This window comes from Octodon degus, unplaced genomic scaffold (assembly GCF_000260255.1).
Source record: "Octodon degus isolate 3935 unplaced genomic scaffold, OctDeg1.0 scaffold00001, whole genome shotgun sequence".
Classification (NCBI taxonomy): domain Eukaryota; kingdom Metazoa; phylum Chordata; class Mammalia; order Rodentia; family Octodontidae; genus Octodon; species Octodon degus.
In genome coordinates this window covers 13,611,612-13,633,320 of record NW_004524577.1, presented here as the reverse complement: position 1 = coordinate 13,633,320, position 21,709 = coordinate 13,611,612, and the positions used below count along the sequence as shown (strand labels likewise).

General features: G+C 40.8%; 1 protein-coding gene across 1 annotated transcript in view; it reads left to right on the top strand.

The window, feature by feature from the left end:
* Positions 1-21,709, top strand: part of Khdrbs2 (KH RNA binding domain containing, signal transduction associated 2) — a 451,883-nt gene that overhangs the window by 263,321 nt on the left and 166,853 nt on the right. Inside the window, exon 6 of the mRNA XM_004623186.1 lies at positions 3,745-3,943. Coding sequence (XP_004623243.1) covers positions 3,745-3,943 — 199 coding nt within the window. The remainder of the gene's footprint in view (positions 1-3,744; positions 3,944-21,709) is intronic.

Sequence of the window (21,709 nt, the reverse complement as noted above, 5' to 3'; positions counted from 1 at the left end):
TATCAAAAATTAAGCCTCACTTTCACCTCTGTATGGACATTATAATTATGTTAGCACTAATGAAAGTAAATTGAATGTAGCTTTGTTATTTTCTAATTCAAACAACATAGTAAATGTATCTACAATTAGAAATAAATAAACAAATAGCTTCATAAAGCAGAAAATCATATTTACCTGAGCTTTGGGACATATGAATTAATACATACTAATTCGTACATATTTATGAAATTATTATTTTCTTAATTTATTCAGGCTCATTTCATTCAAAATGGTACCAAAAATGTTTTAAAACTTCAATAATGCTTTGAAAATATGTTCAATTAAAGGAATTTACATCCTAATAAACATGTCTATGGTAGCTAATCTTCCAACAACAATGAAAACCAAAGAACAAACAAAGCATTACATCTATAAATTACCATGATACTTTATTACACAAACTGAAGAATGAAAATATAAGACACCTGTGTGCACACCATCACTACAGATCTCAGGAAGAAAAAGCTGTGGAGAGTGAAGTGTAAGGGACAGCAAGCCTTTTGTTTACTCCAGTGAGAACTAAAACATAGAACTATTGAATTGTAAATGAAGAGAAATCATATTTGTTTCTGAAGCAGAGGGTCATGAGAATTTGAGTGATTGGAAGAGAGACAAAGGGACAGAGAAAGCCGGCTCAAGACACAAATGCCAGTGAAAAGCAAGTCCATTATGCAAGGCTCCTAGAAATGAACAACCCCTCAGTGTAGAGGTAGAGCCAGATTAGAGGTGAAAACTTACAGGAATTAATGTCAGTTGGATATTGCAGGAGAAGACAGACTCAAGACAAAAATGACTCGTGTCTAGCCCAGTTGGCGACTGATATAATTATCAACTAAGATTTGGTGGAGGATTAAGTTAAATGAAGAATATAATTGTCCCTGTAATTAATCCAAGCTCTGCGACCTGGGGCAGGTGGCACTTTCTCTATGTGCCTTTTTTTTTATCATTGTTTATAGTAGCTGAGAACAGCTGCCTGACAGGCTTGTCAAGAAATTTAAGTGGGGCCGGGGAGATGGCTGGGGCCAGGGAGATGGCTCAGTGGAATAAGTGCTTCCCTGGCAAGCGCAAGGGTCTGACTGAGTTCAATCCCCGGTTCCGCAAAAAAAAAGAAAGAAAGAAAGAAAGAAAGAAAGAAAGAAAGAAAGAAAGAAAGAAAGAAAGAAAGAAAGAAAGAAAGAAAGAAAGAAAGAAATTAATTTAAGTGAAGTAATGCATACGGAGAGGTGGATGCCAGTCAGCTGGACTCTGAATCAGTGGAGGCTTTCTGCTTCTAGAGATTTGTTTAACAGGCTGATGGAACAGTCTGGACTTTGGGATTGTATTACTCTGTTATAGAGGCAGGTTATGGAACGTTCTGATCCCGGGAACCTAAGGGAAAGCCCAGCCCCCATGCAGCTAGGGAGTAAACAGCCACTGTTAGAATCGGGGACTGTATGGTTTATCCGTGAGAGAAGGAAAGACAAGTGAAGACACTGGAAATGCCCAAAGCCAAAGGGACTCCCATGAATAGCAGAGGGGAAGCGATCTGAGGAGCGAGACAGAGGAAGGAGGAGGCCTGGGGGAAAGATTCCAGATACTGCTGTACGTGACCAGAGAGCCAGGAGCCCGGGGCAGGTGGAAGGAGCAGGTGCAGAGCCCAGTGACTGTAGTCGCACACGGTGTGACAGCAAGGAACAGATGGAGTGCAGCGGTTCAGGGCTGAGTAGCAGACGAAGATTCAAGCACAGGAAGGGTTCTTTGAGGAACTAAGGCGGATAAAGAGAAAAATACTAACTCTGCAGATTTATCCCCAGACAGTATTCTGAAATGGGGGTGTGAGTCTTGGGCAGGAGACAGCAACAGGGTGAATATTCATTCTAGAGGAAGTACAGAATGTGCAGGAGGTGAGGAGCCGACTGGGGTTTCCTGAGCTGAGCTGGGGTCCGTTGATGAAAGATGACATGAAGGGTTGCAGTGGATATGAGCATCGTATAAATGTATAACAGAAAGAACTGCTACATGTTCAGAAATCTGCATTTCTGGGCCGACCAGATAGCTCAGCAGACTAAAGTGCACAGCGGCCAGGGTTCTATCCTGGGTGTGCTGTGCCGCCTCCGCCCTCGGGGCACGCTGAGAGAGCAATTGAGACTGTGCGCAGTGGTGTGCGTCTGTAATCCCAGCACTTGGCAGGCTGAAAACAGGAGAATCACTATGACTCCAATCTACTTAGTGAGACCCTGTTCTAAATACAAAAAAAAAAAAAAAATTCATTTCAACATTAGAAAAAATAGACTTCATACCTAGGGAATTAAAACATTTACAAAATTACTCCATTATATAACCACATAGTCTAATGGACTTCTGTGTTACCAACCCTGGACCCTTCTGCAAGTACTAAAATACCAAAATAATCAGGCAGGTAGGGCAGAGAGGCAAAACATGGCAGCAGGTTTGTCTGGCTTTTCAGGGTAAAGATAAGTGCTGGTAGATGCGCAGAAGGTGCCATTGGTATTTCTAGCCTTTTCAGAGATCAGTTTTGTGGTATTATACTAATGTAGACTATTGTATTCTGAGCTGTCATACAGGAAGCCAGAGCTGGATTTCTGGTTCTTTTGTATCCTCAGGTCCAGGAGGCTGTTCAACATAAATTCGCTTACTATGTCCTCTGATAAGTTTTCTATGCCACAGCTCTATAATGTATTTACAATTTTGAAAGCTCTACCAGCATTCTTACTCTTTGCTTCTAAAAATTCATTTTCTGCAGGAAACAAAGAGCCAGCTCTCTGGGGTTCATAGCAGAAAACATAACCCATGTCCCCTATGTGGATGCAGCCAGGGATGTCGTTGACATCCTGTGATCATCATTTCTCCCAAAGATTTAGCATTCCATCTGAAAGCACTACTTTCGGGAGGCCAACCATTCACTCTTTATATAATAACAAGTGAAATAACCATTCATTTGCCCAAAGATGTCAGAGAAACACTCAAATTTTCTCTATGCTCAGAATACCATAAAAGTCTCCAATTTGATCTCATACTTTTAATGCAGCTTACGTTTGTGTCAAGAACTACAGCAGAGGCTGTTCATTTTATTGGGGAATAATAACATATTTCACCAGCACCCTGATAACTTCAGAAAAATAACGTGTGTGCGTGGTTGTACCAGGTCAGGGGATGATGCCAAGTCAGTGACACTGGAGCTGTGAGTGCAAGTGACCCCCGATGTAGCTACGATATTAGCACAGTGATAGCATGCGGAGGGTGACATGTTTTATCAAAGTACAGACAGTTGTTGTGCAAATGACAACATGGTGCACCACGATCAAAAACCCACCACATGGAAGGACTGTCAGGCGTGAACTCGGTTCCTAGAGGGTTCAGTGAGCTGTGTGTCCACAGTGTGCTGATTTGGTTGTTCTTGGCAAATTGGAATGTCATCAGAGCGGGTGTATGTTTCCTGGTTTTTCTTTTCCTTTAGCGTTGTGGTGATGTCTTAGAAAACAACAATACTTTTCATGAGAAGAAATCATAGTTTTACAGAATGTGTTTTAGTATGGAAGCCAGACATTTTACATTTTAAATAATCTCTACTAAAATCATGCAGGCATATGCAGAGAAACAGCAGCTTGGCTTTTTCCCATTGTGTAAAGGCTGTGAGATGTGAATTCTTATCTGTTACCATTCTCTTCTCATTTTTCTCATCTGTACGTGATCTGTTTCTCCTAGGGGCCGCGGGGGTGCCACTCCTCCTCCCCCACCTCCTGGACGAGGTGTCCTCACCCCTCGAGGGACCACTGTGACCCGAGGAGCCCTGCCAGTACCCCCCATCACAAGAGGTGTCTCCACCCCTCGAGCTCGGGGAGCACCAACTGTGCCAGGATACAGGGCGCCCCCTCCTCCTGCTCACGAGGTGTACGAAGAATACGTAAGTACCCTAGAGAAATGTGTTGTGAGCAAGAGGTGAATGGGCTGGTTATGAAACTAAGCCTCAAGCCCTCACGTGACCAGAATGGAGGAGGTGATGCTCGTTGCGGAAGACAAATACCATTTGCAGCAGAATTTAAGCGGTGCATTTACACAACAGCATTTTGAGGAAAGCTTTCACTGCGAGTACTGTTACCATTATTTATGCCCCTTAGATAGCTTGCTTTTTCATATCAACTTGTCCTGAGGTTTTCTTATATTTAGAAACGCTTATATCTGAAATGATTGTAAACATAATGTGATTTTTTATACATTTGGAGAATTCTCCCGAGACATAACAAAGATGGCATAAATTTCAGAAAGAGATGACAAATATAAACTTCAGTAATGACGTAAGACCAGAAGACTAGTCTATCAGTTACATACCATTACTATTTCTTTCATTATTTGAAAGGTATGAGATAAGCATACAAAATGAAAATGTCTAGAATAAGCAGAAAAATGGGGTACCTCTGAGCATCCCCACTTCCTATCTAGGGACTCTTTAGTGTGTATCAAACAGCATTCCCTTCTTTCTTGAGGTGAGCAGCATTCCATTGGGGACAATGTCTTCTAGTCCTTGTGTCCATTTCTTCTACCATACTTTCAAGCTTGTAAAAGAGAGTTTCCAGGTTACTTTCTAGGGTCATGTACTCATAGGAAGTCCACTGTAAATGTCACATCAAGCTGACAAATGCCAGATCATCACCCTAGAAGAGACTTAGTCTTCCTTTTTCCACTACGGTTTCCCATTTCCTGGTCTAAGTGTTGTTTCACTCAACCACTGACAGCACCCTCACTGGCTTCCTGAATGTGTTCTGTGAATAATGACTCAATAAATACAGACTCCTCGAGGACATGTTCTGTCATGCTGGACACTGAAAACATAGATGTTGTATGGGCTGGTTAATCGCCAATCAAAACTTAATCCTAATGAAAAGTGAACACAGTTGATAGATGCCACTAAGAGTGTATCAATGCCTGGTAAATGTTAGTTTTTAGAGATCTTGCTATTACTTAAACATAAACCATATGCTGAAATGTGCAAGAGTGAAGAAAAATTAACTACAGAACCCCATGGCTACTGGAACACACAAAATGTGTTCATTTAGTATCTCTTACACATCAGGCATCAATATTAAAGCTTTAGACAATATTCAAATTGCAAAATTAGAAACAGGGAGTGTATTTAGTCCTATAAATAAATGGGACTTGCTCTACTTCTACAGCCCCTTGCCTGAGACATGATATTTGCAAAATAAATACATGTTAAATGAACGAATTAAAAAGCCACAAAGAAGGTGGTTTTGTTTATAATTTCTGGGAAATCTTTTGACTGCATAGATTTTATGGATATTACCTCTTATTTGTCCTCCAAATACAGGCTTAAAGAGAAAAAATTTGTAACAATTGAAAATGAGAAAAAAACACTTTGGGTAACAGAAGTCAACATTGTTATTAATGAAATAATTTATACAGCATATATGAAAATTGGAAAGACAGTGGTGCTGGCAACGCAGATTGTAATCTTTGATGTACAATTCAGTTTACAGTGAACGAATCACTGGAATACAACATAGATAAGAGTAAGCCACTAAAGCCCAAAGATGTTACATAAACATGGGCAAAATGGGCTACATTCTGGGCCAGCCAGACAACTCAGCAGGTTAAAGTTCCTGTTTAGGCAGGTGCAGGGACCGAGGTTTGATCCCGGCATGCTATGCTGGCCCCAACCCCAGGGCATGATGAGAGGGCAATTGAGGCTGGGCGTGGTGGCACACACCTGTAATCCCAGGGCTTGGGAGGTTGAAAACAGAAAAATCAGTAGGAGTCTGATCTGTGTTGTGAGACCTTGTACTAAATACATAAATTAAATAAAGGGTTATATCATCAAAGCAGAAATCTAGCAAAGGGGTTGCCTGACTTTTTAAGAAAATGTTAGAATCACACAAACTGAATTTTTTAAATTCTCATTTTAAAACATCTAGTCTTTCTTATTCAGGCACTCCTTCGTACGGAGCCTCTGTCTTATTCTAGGTTCTGTTCTGAGTCCTGGAGACAGACTTGGCTAGATGTCAAATCAAACATGGGCTTTGATGGGCCTAGATTCGGGAACAAGGAGACAGGAAACTAACACACATGGATGAAGAAAGCAGTGAGGTGGTGAGAGGCCCCGTGGCCAAGATGGAGAGAGCTTGGTGCCTCAGGTAGAGCAGATAGGGAAACCGTCTGAAGCAGAGCACTCCTGGGATGGGTAATGCCTAGATCAAGTGGAGTTCAGGCTGACGAGCTGCCTCTGTGAACAGCATCCCTCGGAGATGAAACAGCATTTAGGAATCCCTGAAATAGAGCCCGTCTCATCTTTCTGGGGTCAGCAAGCAGGTCTCAGCTGGAAGAGAAGGAGCGCAGAGAGCTGGCCCATGTATTCATTGCTTTTCTCTCACTGCCAGGAAAAGACATCTGACATCCATAGTTAAGGAAAAAATGGTTTACTTAGCTCACAATTTGTGGTGATTGCAGTCCATAACCAGTGGGCTCCAGGGCAGGGTCGCATGGCGCAGCGAAAGCAACAAGAGCAGAGTGGGAGATGGAGGAGCCAGCTTGTCTTCCTCCCTCATGTTGTCTGGAGGCTTCCCATCCCTGGGTGTGTACAGCACTCACACCATCTCTGTGCCCTTCTCTTGCATAGGCTCCGAGTGTTTACAGAATGAGGTCCTTGATAAGTCACTTAAACTCCTAAACTTCTCAAATTGGGACAACGAACAACATCCTAGAGCCATAAGGGCATGTCCTCTCCACCCCAGGATGTAGAACTGCTGAGTTACTTAGTTAAGCTTCTAAACTTTTCAAGTTGATACAGTATAGAAAGCCTTACAGTCAGTTCCCTGCAGGAACAATCCATCCGGATTTGGTGATGGGTTACGGTATGGTTTGTGTCCAGATGTTTCCCCAAAGCCTCATGCAGTCATAAGTGTGGTTTTCCAGAGGTGGCGGGAACTAGGGTGTGTGGTGCTGGGATCAAGGGTGTGTGGTTACTGATGCAGCCCACTGATGGGTTTGGCATGGTGCTGGTTAGAATGGTGTGGGTGCTACAGTGCACTGGGGTGGACTGCCTGCATGAAATACAAGGGACAGAAAGAGGGTACTATGTTCTCAACTGCCTGCATGCCTTGGACTATTGAGTCACCTCTAACCACAGGGAGGAAGGAGCTCTTTGGACGTTAGGTCTGACACCGAACGCTCTTTGTCAGGTCAGCCATTAATGGCCAGGAGAGAGAGGGAGTTCACACAATATAAAAGTAGTTATTAATGCACAACCCCAAGAGTAATAAGGAGAGACAATACTTTCCAGAGAGAAGAAAATTGTATGAACTTGGCAGATATCCCTGGATCTCTGACATAACATCATGGGAACAGAAAAAAGTGTGTAGATTATACTTTACAGCACTCCTGTGCCGGCAGCAACCTTTAAAATGTTCGGTACCAAATGCAGACCACACTCAAAAGCTGCTACTTTCTCCTTTAATTTTAGACTATTGATTCCTCCGTATGGGGTAAGAGAAACAAAAGTTTAAGTGTCTCAATAACAAAATAATAGCACCATGCTGAGTTGATGGTGAAAAACCTCACAGGAGTTTTTAACTCTCAGATGAAATTTCTTAGAAAAGGTTCCCTTTATTATAAATCACACCATGAGACCATCTATGCCTCTGCTTCATCCTTTCCTGCTGAGCCTCAACATTAAGTTTCGAACTGCGCAGAATATACACAGGTAATCAAGGTGTGCTGCAGGCCTGACAAGAAACTGCGGATGGTCACTGAGATTGCTGTTTTGAAACTATCATTAGTGGTAGCTCAGTCTGAAAAAAAGATGATAATTTAGTTTGTTGTTACCTATTTTAACTACGCTTTACATGTTTGAAAGCTGTTTTTTCACTGACCTCCTGCTAAGAATACATTTACATGCTCTAGAGCCATCATCATAATTGAAGAAGATTGGGAGAAATGAAAAGTAGACTTCAGGACTGGCCAGATAGCTCAGCGGATTAAGCTGTCTGCTTAGGCAGATGCAGGGACAGGGGTTCAATCCCCAGAGTGCTGCCCAGGCCCAGCCCCCAGGCACACTGAGACAGCAGTTGAGACTGGGCGTGGTGGTGCATGCCTGTAATCCCAGTGCTTGGGAGGCTGTAAAACAGGAGGATCACTACAAGTCCCATCTGTGTAGTGAGACACTTTAGACCCTGTACTACATACATTTAAAGAGAAAGAAAGAAAAGTGGACTTTAACAAAACTCCCACAGAACAAACATTTTTTTTCACTTATTTATTTTTTGTATTTTAGGGAAGGGTCTACAGGGTGTTCAGGGTCTCACTACCAGATCGGACTCATAGTGATCCGCCTGTATACAGCCTCCCAAGAGTCTCAATTGCCATCTCAGCGCACCCTGGAAGCGGGGCCAGCACACACAACAAATATTAAGCTTATCGAATTTATCAACGTATGATCCATTGAAAGAGAATGTAGTAAAACTTTTGGATACCTACCAGGTCCAGTCACTGGATAGTAATTCAGTTAACCTCATGATGATATGATCAACTCCTTGGTGGTACTCTTGTAGGAGGTGGAGAAACTGGAACTTGTAGTTGACAGCATACCCACATTTCTATCTCCACCACCTCTGTGTCCTGGGAACACTGCTGTGTTCAGAAAAGGACCGTAATATCCTGCATCGTATCCTGGCTGTTCAGCTCGCTTTCACTTCTTACTTCCATCCAGACCACTCATCAGTGTTGGAATCTTTTTGTCACTGTTGAGGACACCTCCTAGCCCCTTTGTGAAAACTTCCAACCACTCAGAATTCAGGTCTTCGGGTAACTGGCTGCTAGAAGTATGGTTAGAGGCTGCAGTTACAACAGTGTCATAAAAGCCCGCCATTCAGTGGGACACAGAGTTAGTCTAGTAACTAACCAGTGACATAATCACTGCATAGAGCTGGAGTCCTCTATTAGAAGTCATTTTTGTTCTTATCTTCTTCCATTTACAAGATTTCACACATGCTAAAGGGAAAAAGTCTTTCTTAAGTTTCCTTGCAGTTCTAAATTAAGTGCCTTGTGATTGATTGCAGTTGGAGTAAATCTACTTACAATATTTTTGGAAATATGCACACTAACAGGGACATTTTATTTAAACATTGCATGAATGACAATCGACATTGTGCATATTGGTTCATATAGAGACTGCCTGTGCTCCAGTGCAGGGGGCTATCGTGGATGGCTCTGCGTATTTTACAAAACCTCTAAGAGAAACAAGCACAGAAGATTGGATAATAGGTGTCACTTCATGAAGGGAAAAAGAGAGAGAAATTACATCGTGCAAAGGCATTGATGTGAGGCAGGGGCCAGGGAGATGGCTCAGTGGAATAAGCGCTTCCCTGGCAAGCGCAAGGGCCCGAGTTCAATCCCCAAAAAAAAAAAAAAAAAAAAAAAAAAAGGCATTGATGTGAGGCAAAGTCAATGACAGGGGTCTTTGAATTAAATCCAAAACATCTAGGAAAATTATTGAGTGCAACAGAAAATTCATTTTAGGGAACAGTGAAATAATACAGGAGAGGAAAGCAGTCTGGGGTTCCAAGTGACCGCAGCGCTGGTCACGTCGCCCATTGCAGCACAAAGCCACCTGAAGGGTTCTGAGCAAAAGATGGGCTAAGGTTTGGGGAAATGACACAGTTCTCAGGTGTTCTGGGTGCACTGGGGAGGAGAATGGAGAATGGAAATGGGTGGAAGATATTACAGTATTGTGACTGCTGAGATGCGGGTTTAGCAAGGAGGATGCTCACACAGCAAGGCCAAAAATAACATGAATGTGTGCAAGACCAGGTCATGCGGGCAGGCTCACTCAGTGGGTGTTCGCAGCACTGGGCATGGGGAGGGGATAAATGCGCAAGGCCACCTGTGAGACCTGACCACGCAGTTGGTGGTGATAGTAGTTTGGGTTCATGCCATTTGTGGGACTTCAGTATCACTCCCATTCTGTTATAGAAATAAACCCAGGAATACATGTAGCCCTCGCGCTGCACCGACACACAGGTATTCCCTGACACAGGGCTTCTTGAGGTGTCACTGGGATCCGCGGCACTGATTGAGCAGGGATGGGGTGACCGGGAGAGAAATGCTGCTTGCGCTGTAGGGGTGGAAACTGCTCTGGGCAGAATGCTCTGTCGCCCAGCCCAGCTCTGAACCTGGTGGCCAGTTTCCCAACTCTGACAAGAACGGTTTCTGCCTGTAACATAATGAGTGACAAATGGTGAAATAGAAATATTTCAAAACTGTAAGTTACAACAAATATTTTCTCTATGAATGAAGCTAGAGAGAAAAAAAAAAAACCTCTGAATCTTCTTTCTTCTCTATAGGAAATATTATAAAACCATCGACCTATTAGAGAGTGATAAAGATTTTGCCTCCAAAAAAGCAGTGGAAAAGCATAGATGTGTTGACTAACAAAGTGAAATTGTATTTTCTTAGGAATGTTATGATATTTATAGCATTTCATCTTTTAAAAATTTGCAAGTGACTATGATTGTTTTTCTATTCAAAATGAACTCATGCATTTATGGCAGTTTTGTAGTCATAATTTTATACTGTTTCTTAAAGGGAGAACCCAAAATTGTATAATTTTCAGATCCTACAATATTTCAAGCGGCCTCTCTAAAGAAAAATAAAGTCAAAATTTGCAAGAAAAAACACTGGGATAGGTTGAGTCAGGGAGAAAACTAAACAATTTTAGATTCTTCCTTTAAGAAAAAAAGGATGAAGCCAAAATCACCCTAGGTACACAAAACAATGTAAAGATAATGGCCCCATTTTATTTTTAAATTACCTCCAGAGATTAATATCCAGACGTGAAAGAGGTGCACAAAAGCACAATAAGGCAAGGAGAGCTATAATTAAAGTTCAGTTCAATGCTACATGAGACATTGTGGCCTGGTATAATCAATCATGCTAACCTAATTTACAAAATGCATTCTGACAATTTTTTGCGACGCTTCTCTTTGCATCACTGTTCCCGAAGCCTGTTGGTGCTCCAGCTGTCCTCTGAGGCACTCCAAGCCACCCTTGTAGGTACACAGAGAGAACTAGAAATTCTCTGGCAAATCAGTAGTCCTTAACCATTCTGTGGTGAGAAAAAAAAAAAAAAATATATATATATATATATACACACACACACATGCACACACACATATAAGTTAGATAATTAGGATAGATATACAGCTACCTTCTCTCAGTTTAATGAGAAGTTTGCACTAAGAATGTTTAGACAAGATTCATGTCTACATCTTGTCTTCTGAATAACTACCATGAAGACAACAATGTGCAGTGTATTAATTATTGTAACTCTCCTGCTAACCTGTTTTTGAAAGTGTTTCATTGCTATTTTATTTTTTTCTCATTAAAATGAATAAAACATTAAGTAAAAATAAAACAGAATTTTGAAAAATCAGTAGTCCTTAACAGTTCCATCCATGAGATCAAGCTGCCCACCTTCAGGACTGTTTGTGTGGAGCACGTTTTGACAGGAGAGGGCAATGGGTATTAAGTAATAATTAAAATCAGTTCTTGCACTGTTTTCATGGAAGGGTTGGGTCTGCTCTGTGAGGCATTTTGAGGGCGACCAGATGGCATTGTATCTCCTGTGTAAGAGGCAAGAGCCTTCACCTAACAAGAAGAGATTTATACTGCTTTCTAATTGCTTGTTTGTATACCATTAAATATTCTTGTTGGAGTTTCATGTACTGGTTTTCTCTTATTGAGACTACTTTACTAGAATGCATTGCAGGGTCTTGTTTCTTGAAAGATGACTAATATTCCAAATAACTGAAAGGTGTGTTTAATGAAATGTGTTGTACAACTCCGCAGCAGCCTGGTAACACTTCGATTCTAATGTTCACAGAAAGCCCCACTCATGCACCACCTACATACTCTTTTATGGATGCAGATAACAGGAAGGGACCACTCTCAAAATTATGACTGCTCTTCCTCTGCAGTTGAAATTGGAGTGAACCATCCCTCTCCCATTGTTTTAAATTTTAAATCGCTTTAGAACAGGGGCAGACCCTTCCCTTGGCAGCAACAATCAGGGTGGTGCTGAACCCTGCACCTGATAACGACAGCGGTGACTAACATCCTTTTGTAAGACTCAACTGATGGAAATAGTTTTCCTCCCCATGCATTTGAAATGACTGCTCGCTGCAGGACAGGACTGCACCACAGGGCACTTTACAGCTTCCTCCGGGCTCTTTTGGAAAAAGATGCCCAGGTCCCTTTGGGTGTCTGATGAGGGCAACAGTGGCAGAAGTGCCATCCTGGCACCCAGGCCTCCGGAGCTCTACTGCTGTCCTCCTAGTTTAAATTCCATTATGAGTATATGCTAGATCCTTTGAAAAACATCAAAGAGATTTTCTGTCTTTGATTCATGCATCTGGCCTAAGGATCAAAAACAAAAGAGAGTTGAGCCTTGAAGCATTTGCATAGATGTGTTTCTGAAAGGCTATCTGGGGCACAAATCAATAGTTTTTATTTTATTTCTTCTGAGTTGATTATAATTTTGACAGTCATGCCCTCGTTGAAAAAATTAACATCCAATATGGAAGGACAAATCACACCTAAGAATTGTAAAATGCATTTTTTTTCCTCTTTTGTTGATTAAGAAACATTGTGCAGTGTGTTTTGACAGCAATGCCCTTATCATTTTCTGGCAAGGAAAACATAATTATATACAAATATTCTATGTCGTGAGATTGTCACTGGCTTTTACAGAAAGCCAGAAAGGAATGGTTAAATGGCTCTGGATTTTCCCTTTTTGTGGCTCTCTTCTGTTATGGTTTCCCCATTTAGTGGAAAATAAAGACCTCTAACTTATGGGCTGGCGAGATAGCTCAGCGGTCTCAAGCACCTGCTTAGGCAAGCTTAGGGGGACCACGGTTCAATCCTCAGCACCACATGCCGCGCCAGCCCCATCCTCGGGGCAGGCTGAGCCCGCCACAAAAAAGACTGCTAACTGTCACACACATCATTGTGTTTATTTTGTATAATTTCTTATAAGACAAAAGATTTTGCTGCCAAAGCTACAAATGTTCTTTGCAATAACTTTTCATAATCTATAGCTTTGAATTAAGACAATTCCTCTACATGTTGATGATAGAAACTTAAGTTTTCCTTTATATAAAACCTTATTTGGGATGAGTTTGATAAAAGGACACAGCAAGGACCTTTTCTAGCTTGTGTTTCTTGGAAACCCAGTCCAGAGGTTTTTTAGTTCTGGTATTCCATTGGGTGCTTACCTTCCACTCTCCCATAGCTCCTCGCACTTATAAGCCTACCCACAAAGTGAATTGTTTTTTATCTTACACTGCATGGACACCACAGAAGGTTTTGGGTGATGGAAGATGAGCAGTTTGTTCCTTCAGGTGGACCTTCTTTCTTCTTAACATCTTCAAGTAAGCCTGAAACCTTCCTTGTCTTTTCAATTCTTAGTGAAGGGGAGGAAGCATGTTATGTAGGAGATGCAGGGATTGTGTAACAGAGAAAGGAGAAATTTTGCTTTTAATTCTCTATTCCTCAGGTACACCGTGCTAGGTTGTAAACTTTTGAAAGTAAAACTGATGCTCTTTGATGTAATTTAGCCCGTAGTGGTCACTTATAGAGCAGTATCTTATGACCAGGATTTATGCCTTTGCAGAATTAAAACAAGGCAGATGAGAACTGATACCATCCCTGATGGTGGATCTGTTCAAGTAGAAATCAGCAGTGTCCATTCTGGCTGGTCAGTTCAGATGAGATTTGTTGGTGCCTGAGCCATTCCAGCTATTAAATATTATAGCGCTTCTGTACCAACGAAATTGATTATTTTTATTATTTTTTTATGTATTTGGAACAGGGTCTCACTACACAGCCCGGACTCATAGTGATCCTCCTATTTGCAGCCTCCCCAGCACTGGGATTACAGGTGCACGCCATGGTCTCTGTGACCCCGGGGTTAGGCCAGCACAGCATGTGGTGCCGGGGATTGAGTCCTGATCCCTGCACTTGGCTAAGCAGGCGCTTAGTCCACTCAACCATCTTGCCTGCCCTTATTTTCATTTTTTTAAAGAGTACAAAGTAGTAATAAAACCAAAAACAGCACTAAAAACAATACAAAATTTCACTAAACAAAGTAACAATTTAACAATAGTTTCATTATTGCATGGTGTTATCTTAAAATTAGTTGTTTAGGTTACAAGATACAAACATGCAAATTGATTTTTAAAAAAAGAGAAGAAAACAAAACAACAAAAAGTTATAATAAATTGAAAAAAATTATAAGAATAAAAAGAAAAAAATTAAGAATTAACTACTTCTTTCAAAAGACTAGTAGATGGGGTTCGAGGCCGTGCTGGCCACACCTCCAGGGCTCACTGAGATGGCAGTCGAGACCTGCGGGTGGTGTCATGTGCCTGTAATCCCAGCACTTGGGAGGCTGAAAACAGGAGGATCATTATGAGTCCAATCTGTGTAGTGAGACCCTGGAGAGCCTGTACTGAATACATGAAAAAAAGATCAGTAGAAAGCAGCAGTACAATTATGCAAATTATCCTGCATATATCCATAAATATCTTTTCCCTTTCTTTCCTTAGTCCTTTTCCTCATCCTGCTTATTTCTTCTCATTAAACCAATTCTTTCCCTTTCACAGTATCTATTGTACCTTCTAAACTCTATTTACTCTTTCAGATTCTCACACTAGCAAGACGAAGTGACATTTGCATGTGTGGTCTGATTTATTTCACTTACCAATACAGTCTCTACTTACATCCATTTATCTGCAAAAGCCTCGAATTTATTTTTTTATAGCTGAATAATACTCCATTGTGTAAAAACACCATATCCTCTCTATCCATTTGTCAATTGATTCCCAACATCTGGGTTGTTTCCCAGATTTAGCTACGACAAATTGCTCTCCTATAAACATGGGTGCACATACATTACTGTGGTATGATGATTTCAGTTCTTTTGGAAAGAGGGGAATAGCTGGTTGAGTGGACCTCCAATCTAGTAGTTTTTTGAGGAATCTCCACTCTGATTTTCATAACATACCAACAAAAGTCTAGTAGAAATGGAGTGTAATGGATTATCCCAAATTGGCAAATTAAGTCAACTAAATTTGGAGAGTAAGAGGTTGTTAGTGCTAACCTGTTGGAGCAGATAGGTAATCCAAGTGGTTCCTGTGCATGAAAACCTTGGTAGCCCCAGAGCTAATGGTGTCTGTGACTCAGAACTCCTGGTTCTCTGACTGTCATTATGTTGTACTTCTTTACAGTCTCCTTACTAGGGGCCTCCAATGTCACCTATCTGTAGAAGTTGCACAAACTCTAATGGACTGCATCGGCCCTGCCATCTTTTCTGTTGTGATGCGAAACACCATCATGCACTTCTGATGGTTATGAGGCATCTTATCCAGTCATTAATTTAACATCGAAAAACTAAAAAAATCATAGAGGATCATCCTTCCCCGGCATGCACCTCGCCTCTCCCTGCCAAGATTGCACAGTAGTGAAGGCAGGAATAAAATGCTCTGTGAGACAGCAGGCATGCCCTAGGGTAGGGAGGAAAAGGTGTTAGGAGATGCTTGATAGGACTTGAGTGCATTAAGAGAATCACGCGTTCCTCAATGAGGAGGACCCCGATGTGTGTTGAAAGCTAGATCTGTAGCCAATGAATGAATCACTTCTGTTTTGTGTTTTGAAGGTGTGTATTTTAAGCAATGTACCTGCTGCAGAACAGAACTGAACACATAGAGCTCCAAATATAACTAAACAAAAATAGATTTCACTTGTCAAGAACATTCATAAGATTTTCATTTATGTACAAAAATACTGTCTTCAGATTTAAATGACAGGAAATAATTTTTGATATATAAAGACAGCAAATGTTACCTTAAATTAAATCTACCAAAATTATATCTCCTCCACTAACATCTTATCTTTCATCTCCAAACTTTTTAAATCTTTCTCTTTCTGCTGACTTATTTGTTTGAGTCCCAAATTCCCTGTGGACTGTTTTTTTCAGACAGCGCCACTCCTCTTCACAGTCATGTGTCTGCACCAGATTCCCATTTTAGGGTTTTCCCAAGTTAACATTCCACCTGATTTGCCTACTTCCATGTAGGGAAACTGCAAAAATCTAAAAGTCATCTTGATTTTTTCTTTGTCTTCTCTCAAATGTTAAATTTGTATTTACTTTCCTAAAATGCTAAATTCATCCAGTCACTTATTTGTTGAAAGCCTCAGCTTGCCCTCTTGCATGAAGGATAAATGTCAAAATTCTTACTTTTTGTGTACATTAATTTTAGCAGATGAAAGTAACTACTTCACTACTATAAGCTTGCTTGCAGTTAAGTAGGGCCTTACATTTTCAAATGAGATCTTGACCAAGAATAAAAAAGAGCAATAAACAACAGAGAAGACCCCTAAATTTGTATAGTAAATGTAGTTAGTAGCAGCTTTATCGTTCTTAGTATATTAAAATATACTGTGCTATCAGATTCAATTTAATTTAATATCCATTCTATATTATGGTAATTTCCACAGGCCGAGACAATATAGTATGAAAAGGTGGCCACTTTTATTATGTAACTATTATGTATTAAGGATTTTATATACATCATTACACAAAAAATAATAAAACTGAACAATACAATCCCTGTTTTTTCATTAAGGAGTTTTTGGTTCAAAGAATTACATAGATAAATGATCAGTCACATAATATGGTAGCAGACCAGACAGGTCTATCTTTAAAGCTAACACTTCATTTGATATAAATACATAAAAGGCAAAGACATGCCTTTAAAAGGGTAGCAGCTGAGACACACACACACACACACACACACACACACACACACACACACTCTAAAAGACAAAAGCCAAAACAGAGCTCCCAGGTATGAACACAGTGTAATTTGTAAGGGTGACTCCAGGTTGCAATGAGAGATTTATGCCAATCCATTCTTTATCTCCCATATTAACTGAGGATATAATGGTTATGAAGCCAACTGGAAATTCCTTTAAATGAAACACATCTGTAATACTTTACTCCCACTTAGGGAGAGTGATTAAGTCCAGTCCTACAGGAAAAACACAGGAATGTAGGAGAAGCAGTCAGTAATCATCAACATTTTATTACTCAGAAACGAAAATGTCTAGGGCAATTGGATCTCCATTCAAATTCTTCGAAAGTTTAGAATGTTGAAAGTAGCAACCAAAACAAGACTGGGAACAAAGTGACACTGTAATCCAAGCAAATATATAATTGAGTGTTTATTATTACACACACCTTGCAGTTCCTTATGCTGTTCATTTAACTTTGCCACTATGTTGTAATATTGGTGGTGTTATCATTTTACAGTGGGACAAACAAGGTTTTAAGAAAGTGAGTAAAGGGGTGTGGGAGGTGGCTCAGTAGAATAAGTGCTTGCCTGGCAAGGACAGGGTCCTGAATTCAACCCCCGGTTCTGCAAAGTAAAACAAAACAGAAGTTTATCCTGACAATTCTGCGACTGTGATCTAACACCCAAATTTTAAAGCCCAGCTATTTGCTTGGGCCGGGGAGCTGGCTCAGTAGAGTAAGTGCTTGCCTGGCAAGCACAAGGGCCTGAGTTCAATCCCTGGTTCCACCAAAAAAAAAAGTGAGTAAAGTTGCTGAGGGCAATTCTGTAGGCCACAAAGGCCACAGCACTGTGGCCCTCCCCACAGCAGACCCAGTTATCTTCCTGGGACCTGTATGAACTCAATGCTGGGTGAGATTGAGCAGTAATGAAATGAGTTATTGAGAAAACTGCCTGGAAGGGACTCATAATTAAGTTGGTTGTTAGTGGAGACTGGTTCAGTGTTTGTAAGACATTTGAGAAGAGGTTTGTAAAGGAAGATTAATGTGGCTGTGTAGGCCACCAGGCATCAGAACAGTTAGAGAAAGAGCCCCTGGAAGTCTATAGAATAGAAAAGAGAGAAAACAGTGGCAAGCACTACGGAGGCTACAATACTTGCTTGGACCAAACACCTGTACTAATTGTACCATTTTGATCCGTATTCAAGCTATGTTAGGTAAACGAAAAATAAAATCATACTCAATGTTTCTTTGCTATAAATCAGGTTTCTCAGTTCATCTTCATCCCCATAAAAGCTTCAGGTACAGAGCATGATAATCATTTATAAAAACATAATCACAGGGGCTGGGGAGATAGCTCAGTGGAGTAAGTGCTTGCCTGGCAAGTCCAGAGTTCGATCCCTGGTACCACCAAAACAAAACAACAACAACAAAAAAAAAAAACATAAACGTCAAAAGAGACTTTCAAAAAATTAAAACAGAAAATAATACTCATTTTTACTGTAAATACAATAAATGATATAATCATACAATGACTAGAGATTTATTTTTAGTGAAATGTTTGAAATATTTCTAAAGAGGTGTTTTAAATGTAACATCATTGTCACCTAGTGGTTTTTACACTGTTTTCAGCAGCTCCTATCTACAAAAAGCAATTTTAACCTTTGTTGTAGTTGCATAACAGTGAGGACAGGCATTAAAAAAAAAAATACCCTCACTGTGTTGCTTATTGTAGTTCCTTCTCAGCAGGCAGGAGCTCCACAGCTGCTTGGGGAGCAGGGTGGACTTGTGCGGGTGTCAGAGTCTGCAGATGCGGCCCAGCCTGCGCCAGCCAAGGGGACAGTGCAGACCCAGCCGCCATCGCGTGAGGCTGAGAGGAGGAGACACCGCAGCATTCTGACTGCAGAGAACTCTTCCAGAAAACTTCTGTGGGCCATCCTGGACCAAGCCCTGGTCTTGTACGCATGTCGCTCTCTTGATACTTATCATAGTCAAATTTCCAAGGAATACGTTGATACACTGGCGGCAGAAAGAAGCCCCTGAAGTTTTGACCTAGATAAATTACCTAGGGCCCCTTACTCCTCTTCTGAGAGAGGCTGCATGGCCAATGGGGGCAAAACATTATTTAAAACCATGGGGGAATTCCCTCTATTAATTCTCAGTTTACATAGAATTATTTTCTTATCAAGCCCCCTACATCCTTTTAATATATATATATAATACAAACTACCAAATCACTCACTGCCACATATGAATACTACGAAGAAGGAAAGCTGGTTTTCACAGAGCTCTGGAAGTCTGAGCAATGGAGGTGCCATGCAGGTGAATGTCTTGCTAAATGACAGATGAGCTTGGCTCCCCATATTTTTTAGAATAAAGTAGGTACAGTAATAGCAATATTCTATAAAGCCACCTGCTTCGGATGATGCATTCTCCCGTGTCATCTCACTGGTAGTGCGGTGTCCCTGCCATTTGTAATAATCTAGTATTGTGAGCTACTGTCAGATAAATATTCACACAGGCACTCTGCGTGTTTGCTTCTCAGAAAGAACCTGTTAGCCATCATGGGTTAGACAGACTCCAATTTAACGCATCCTTTAAAAAAAATGTATTCGGCAGTAAAAATGCTGTGGAAATTGATCTTTTTATAAAATTTAGCACCTTCGATTTGACATTAAGGCCACTTAGAGACTTCGGTAATCAGTAAGGCAGAGAGGGAACAACTGAATTTCAGGGTAATGGTTGGGAGGCCAAACAGTGAGTGATTCGATGACATTCCAAGACCTCATCTTTCTAGTTGGTCATTTATTTGTCAACTACTCCTACTGCAGGATACTCCATACGTACAAACAAATAAAGAATATTCTCATGTCTGGCCATTTTTTAAATCTGAAGGCAATACTTCTGAATCTTACTACCTCAGCTTTGCTGAATATTAGTAGGAGAAAAATCAACCATGCAGCAAGTAATGAAAAAGCGATACTCACATAAACAAATATAGTGAAGCAATTATTAAATTTAAAGTGGGAGAGCTACAACCAAACGTGATAGTTCACTTTCAGAAATAAAGTAATATGTGACTATCGTGGATCTGGAGAAATAAATAATTTTGAAGAAAGCAAGAGAAAGGATGAAAAGACTTGTTTGTATTTGAGTGTTATTTGAAGGTTGACTTTAGAGACACATCATAATCATGAGGTGGTTCTTTAGAAAGTTACTGCAGTGCTTCCCAGCACTGTGCAGAGTCCCCTGCAAGGCTCGTGGGCCAGGTGAGGCCGTGGGGGTTACACAGTGTCTTTAGTGCACCACCTTGGCAGGCTCCAAGGGACAGAACTGCACTGCTTGGCTGCTGTAATGGGCTTCCAGATATTTCTGTCCATGTGCTTTCTGCTTTAACTTTAGGACTGACCTGTAATGCATAACAATGATTCCCTGCTGCATCAGACTCTACCACTCACTTTCTGCTTTGGCACATCTTGATTCTATTTTTCTTCGTTTTTCCAGTACTGGGGAGTAAATGCAGGGCCTGTGTACCAAGAAAAATGTCATATAAATAAATCAATTTCTCTTTGACGATAAAAGGAATATTATATAGTCAAAGACAATTTTCCAAAAATTAAAAATGTAATTATCTCCTGAGCCTTCATAATTCTTTATTGTTATGAAAAGTTTCATACATACAAGAGTTATGTGTCAGTATGCAAATTAAAATATGTAGTATTAGTGTCTGCTTAGGTAGGTGCAGGGACTGGGGTTCAATCCCTGGCATGCCATGCTGATGGCAACTGAGACTGGGCGTGGTGGCGTGTGCCTGTAATCCCCGTGCTTGGGAGGCTGCAAACAGGAGGATCACTATGAGTCAGAGCTGTGTAGTGAGACCCTGTAGACCCTGCACTAAATACGTAAACAACCCATATAGTATTAATAAAATTCATATAAAGATTTAGAAATGAAACATTACAATCTGAAACCCACTTTGTATCCGTTTGCAATTATATTTCCCATCATTCCCCTCAAATATATTCCCAGAATCGAACAATGACATCACCTAGTTCCTTCTTTGCTTTTACATATACTTGTAATTTGATACATACAATTGTTTCTGTTTTATTAAAAGAGTCAGTATATTCATACTTTTAAAGCTAAATCAGGGCCAGCCAAATAACTCACTGGATTAAAGTGCCTGCTTAAGCAGACACAGGGGCTGGGGGCTTGATCCCCAGCCTGCCATGCCAGCCCTGCCCCCAGGGCGCACTGATATGCAATTGAGACTGGGCATGGTGGTGCACGCCTGTAATCCCAGCTCTTGGGAGGCTGAACACAGGCCAATCACTGCAAGTCTGATCTACGTAGTGAGATCTTCTAGATGCTGTATTAAATACAAAAATAAATAAAGTTAAATCATATTGAGGTACATTACAGTAACCTGTTCATCTTCTCTTATGAATACAGCAGAATTTTAAAAATCCATTTGGTTGTATATAAATGTTGGGCAAGGTCTCAGGTTTTTTGTTTGTTTGTTTGTTTGTAAGGGTCTTGTGCTTGCTTGTTGGTGCTGGGTCGTAGGAAGTAAAGCTATTCACCTTTTTGAAATAAATTGGTTTTATATTGATGCACTAATTGCATAGTGTATTATTATAGTACCTGTTACTCCACATCCTTGCCAACTAATCCAATAGGCAATCAGATTGCATCATGGTTTTCATTTGTACTTTTGCTGTCACTGGAGAGATCCGTGATGTCTTCGTGAATGTGCTGGCTCTTGTTGTTTTCTCTTCTGAGACTCTTCACGTGACTCACCTGGTTTTCTACTGG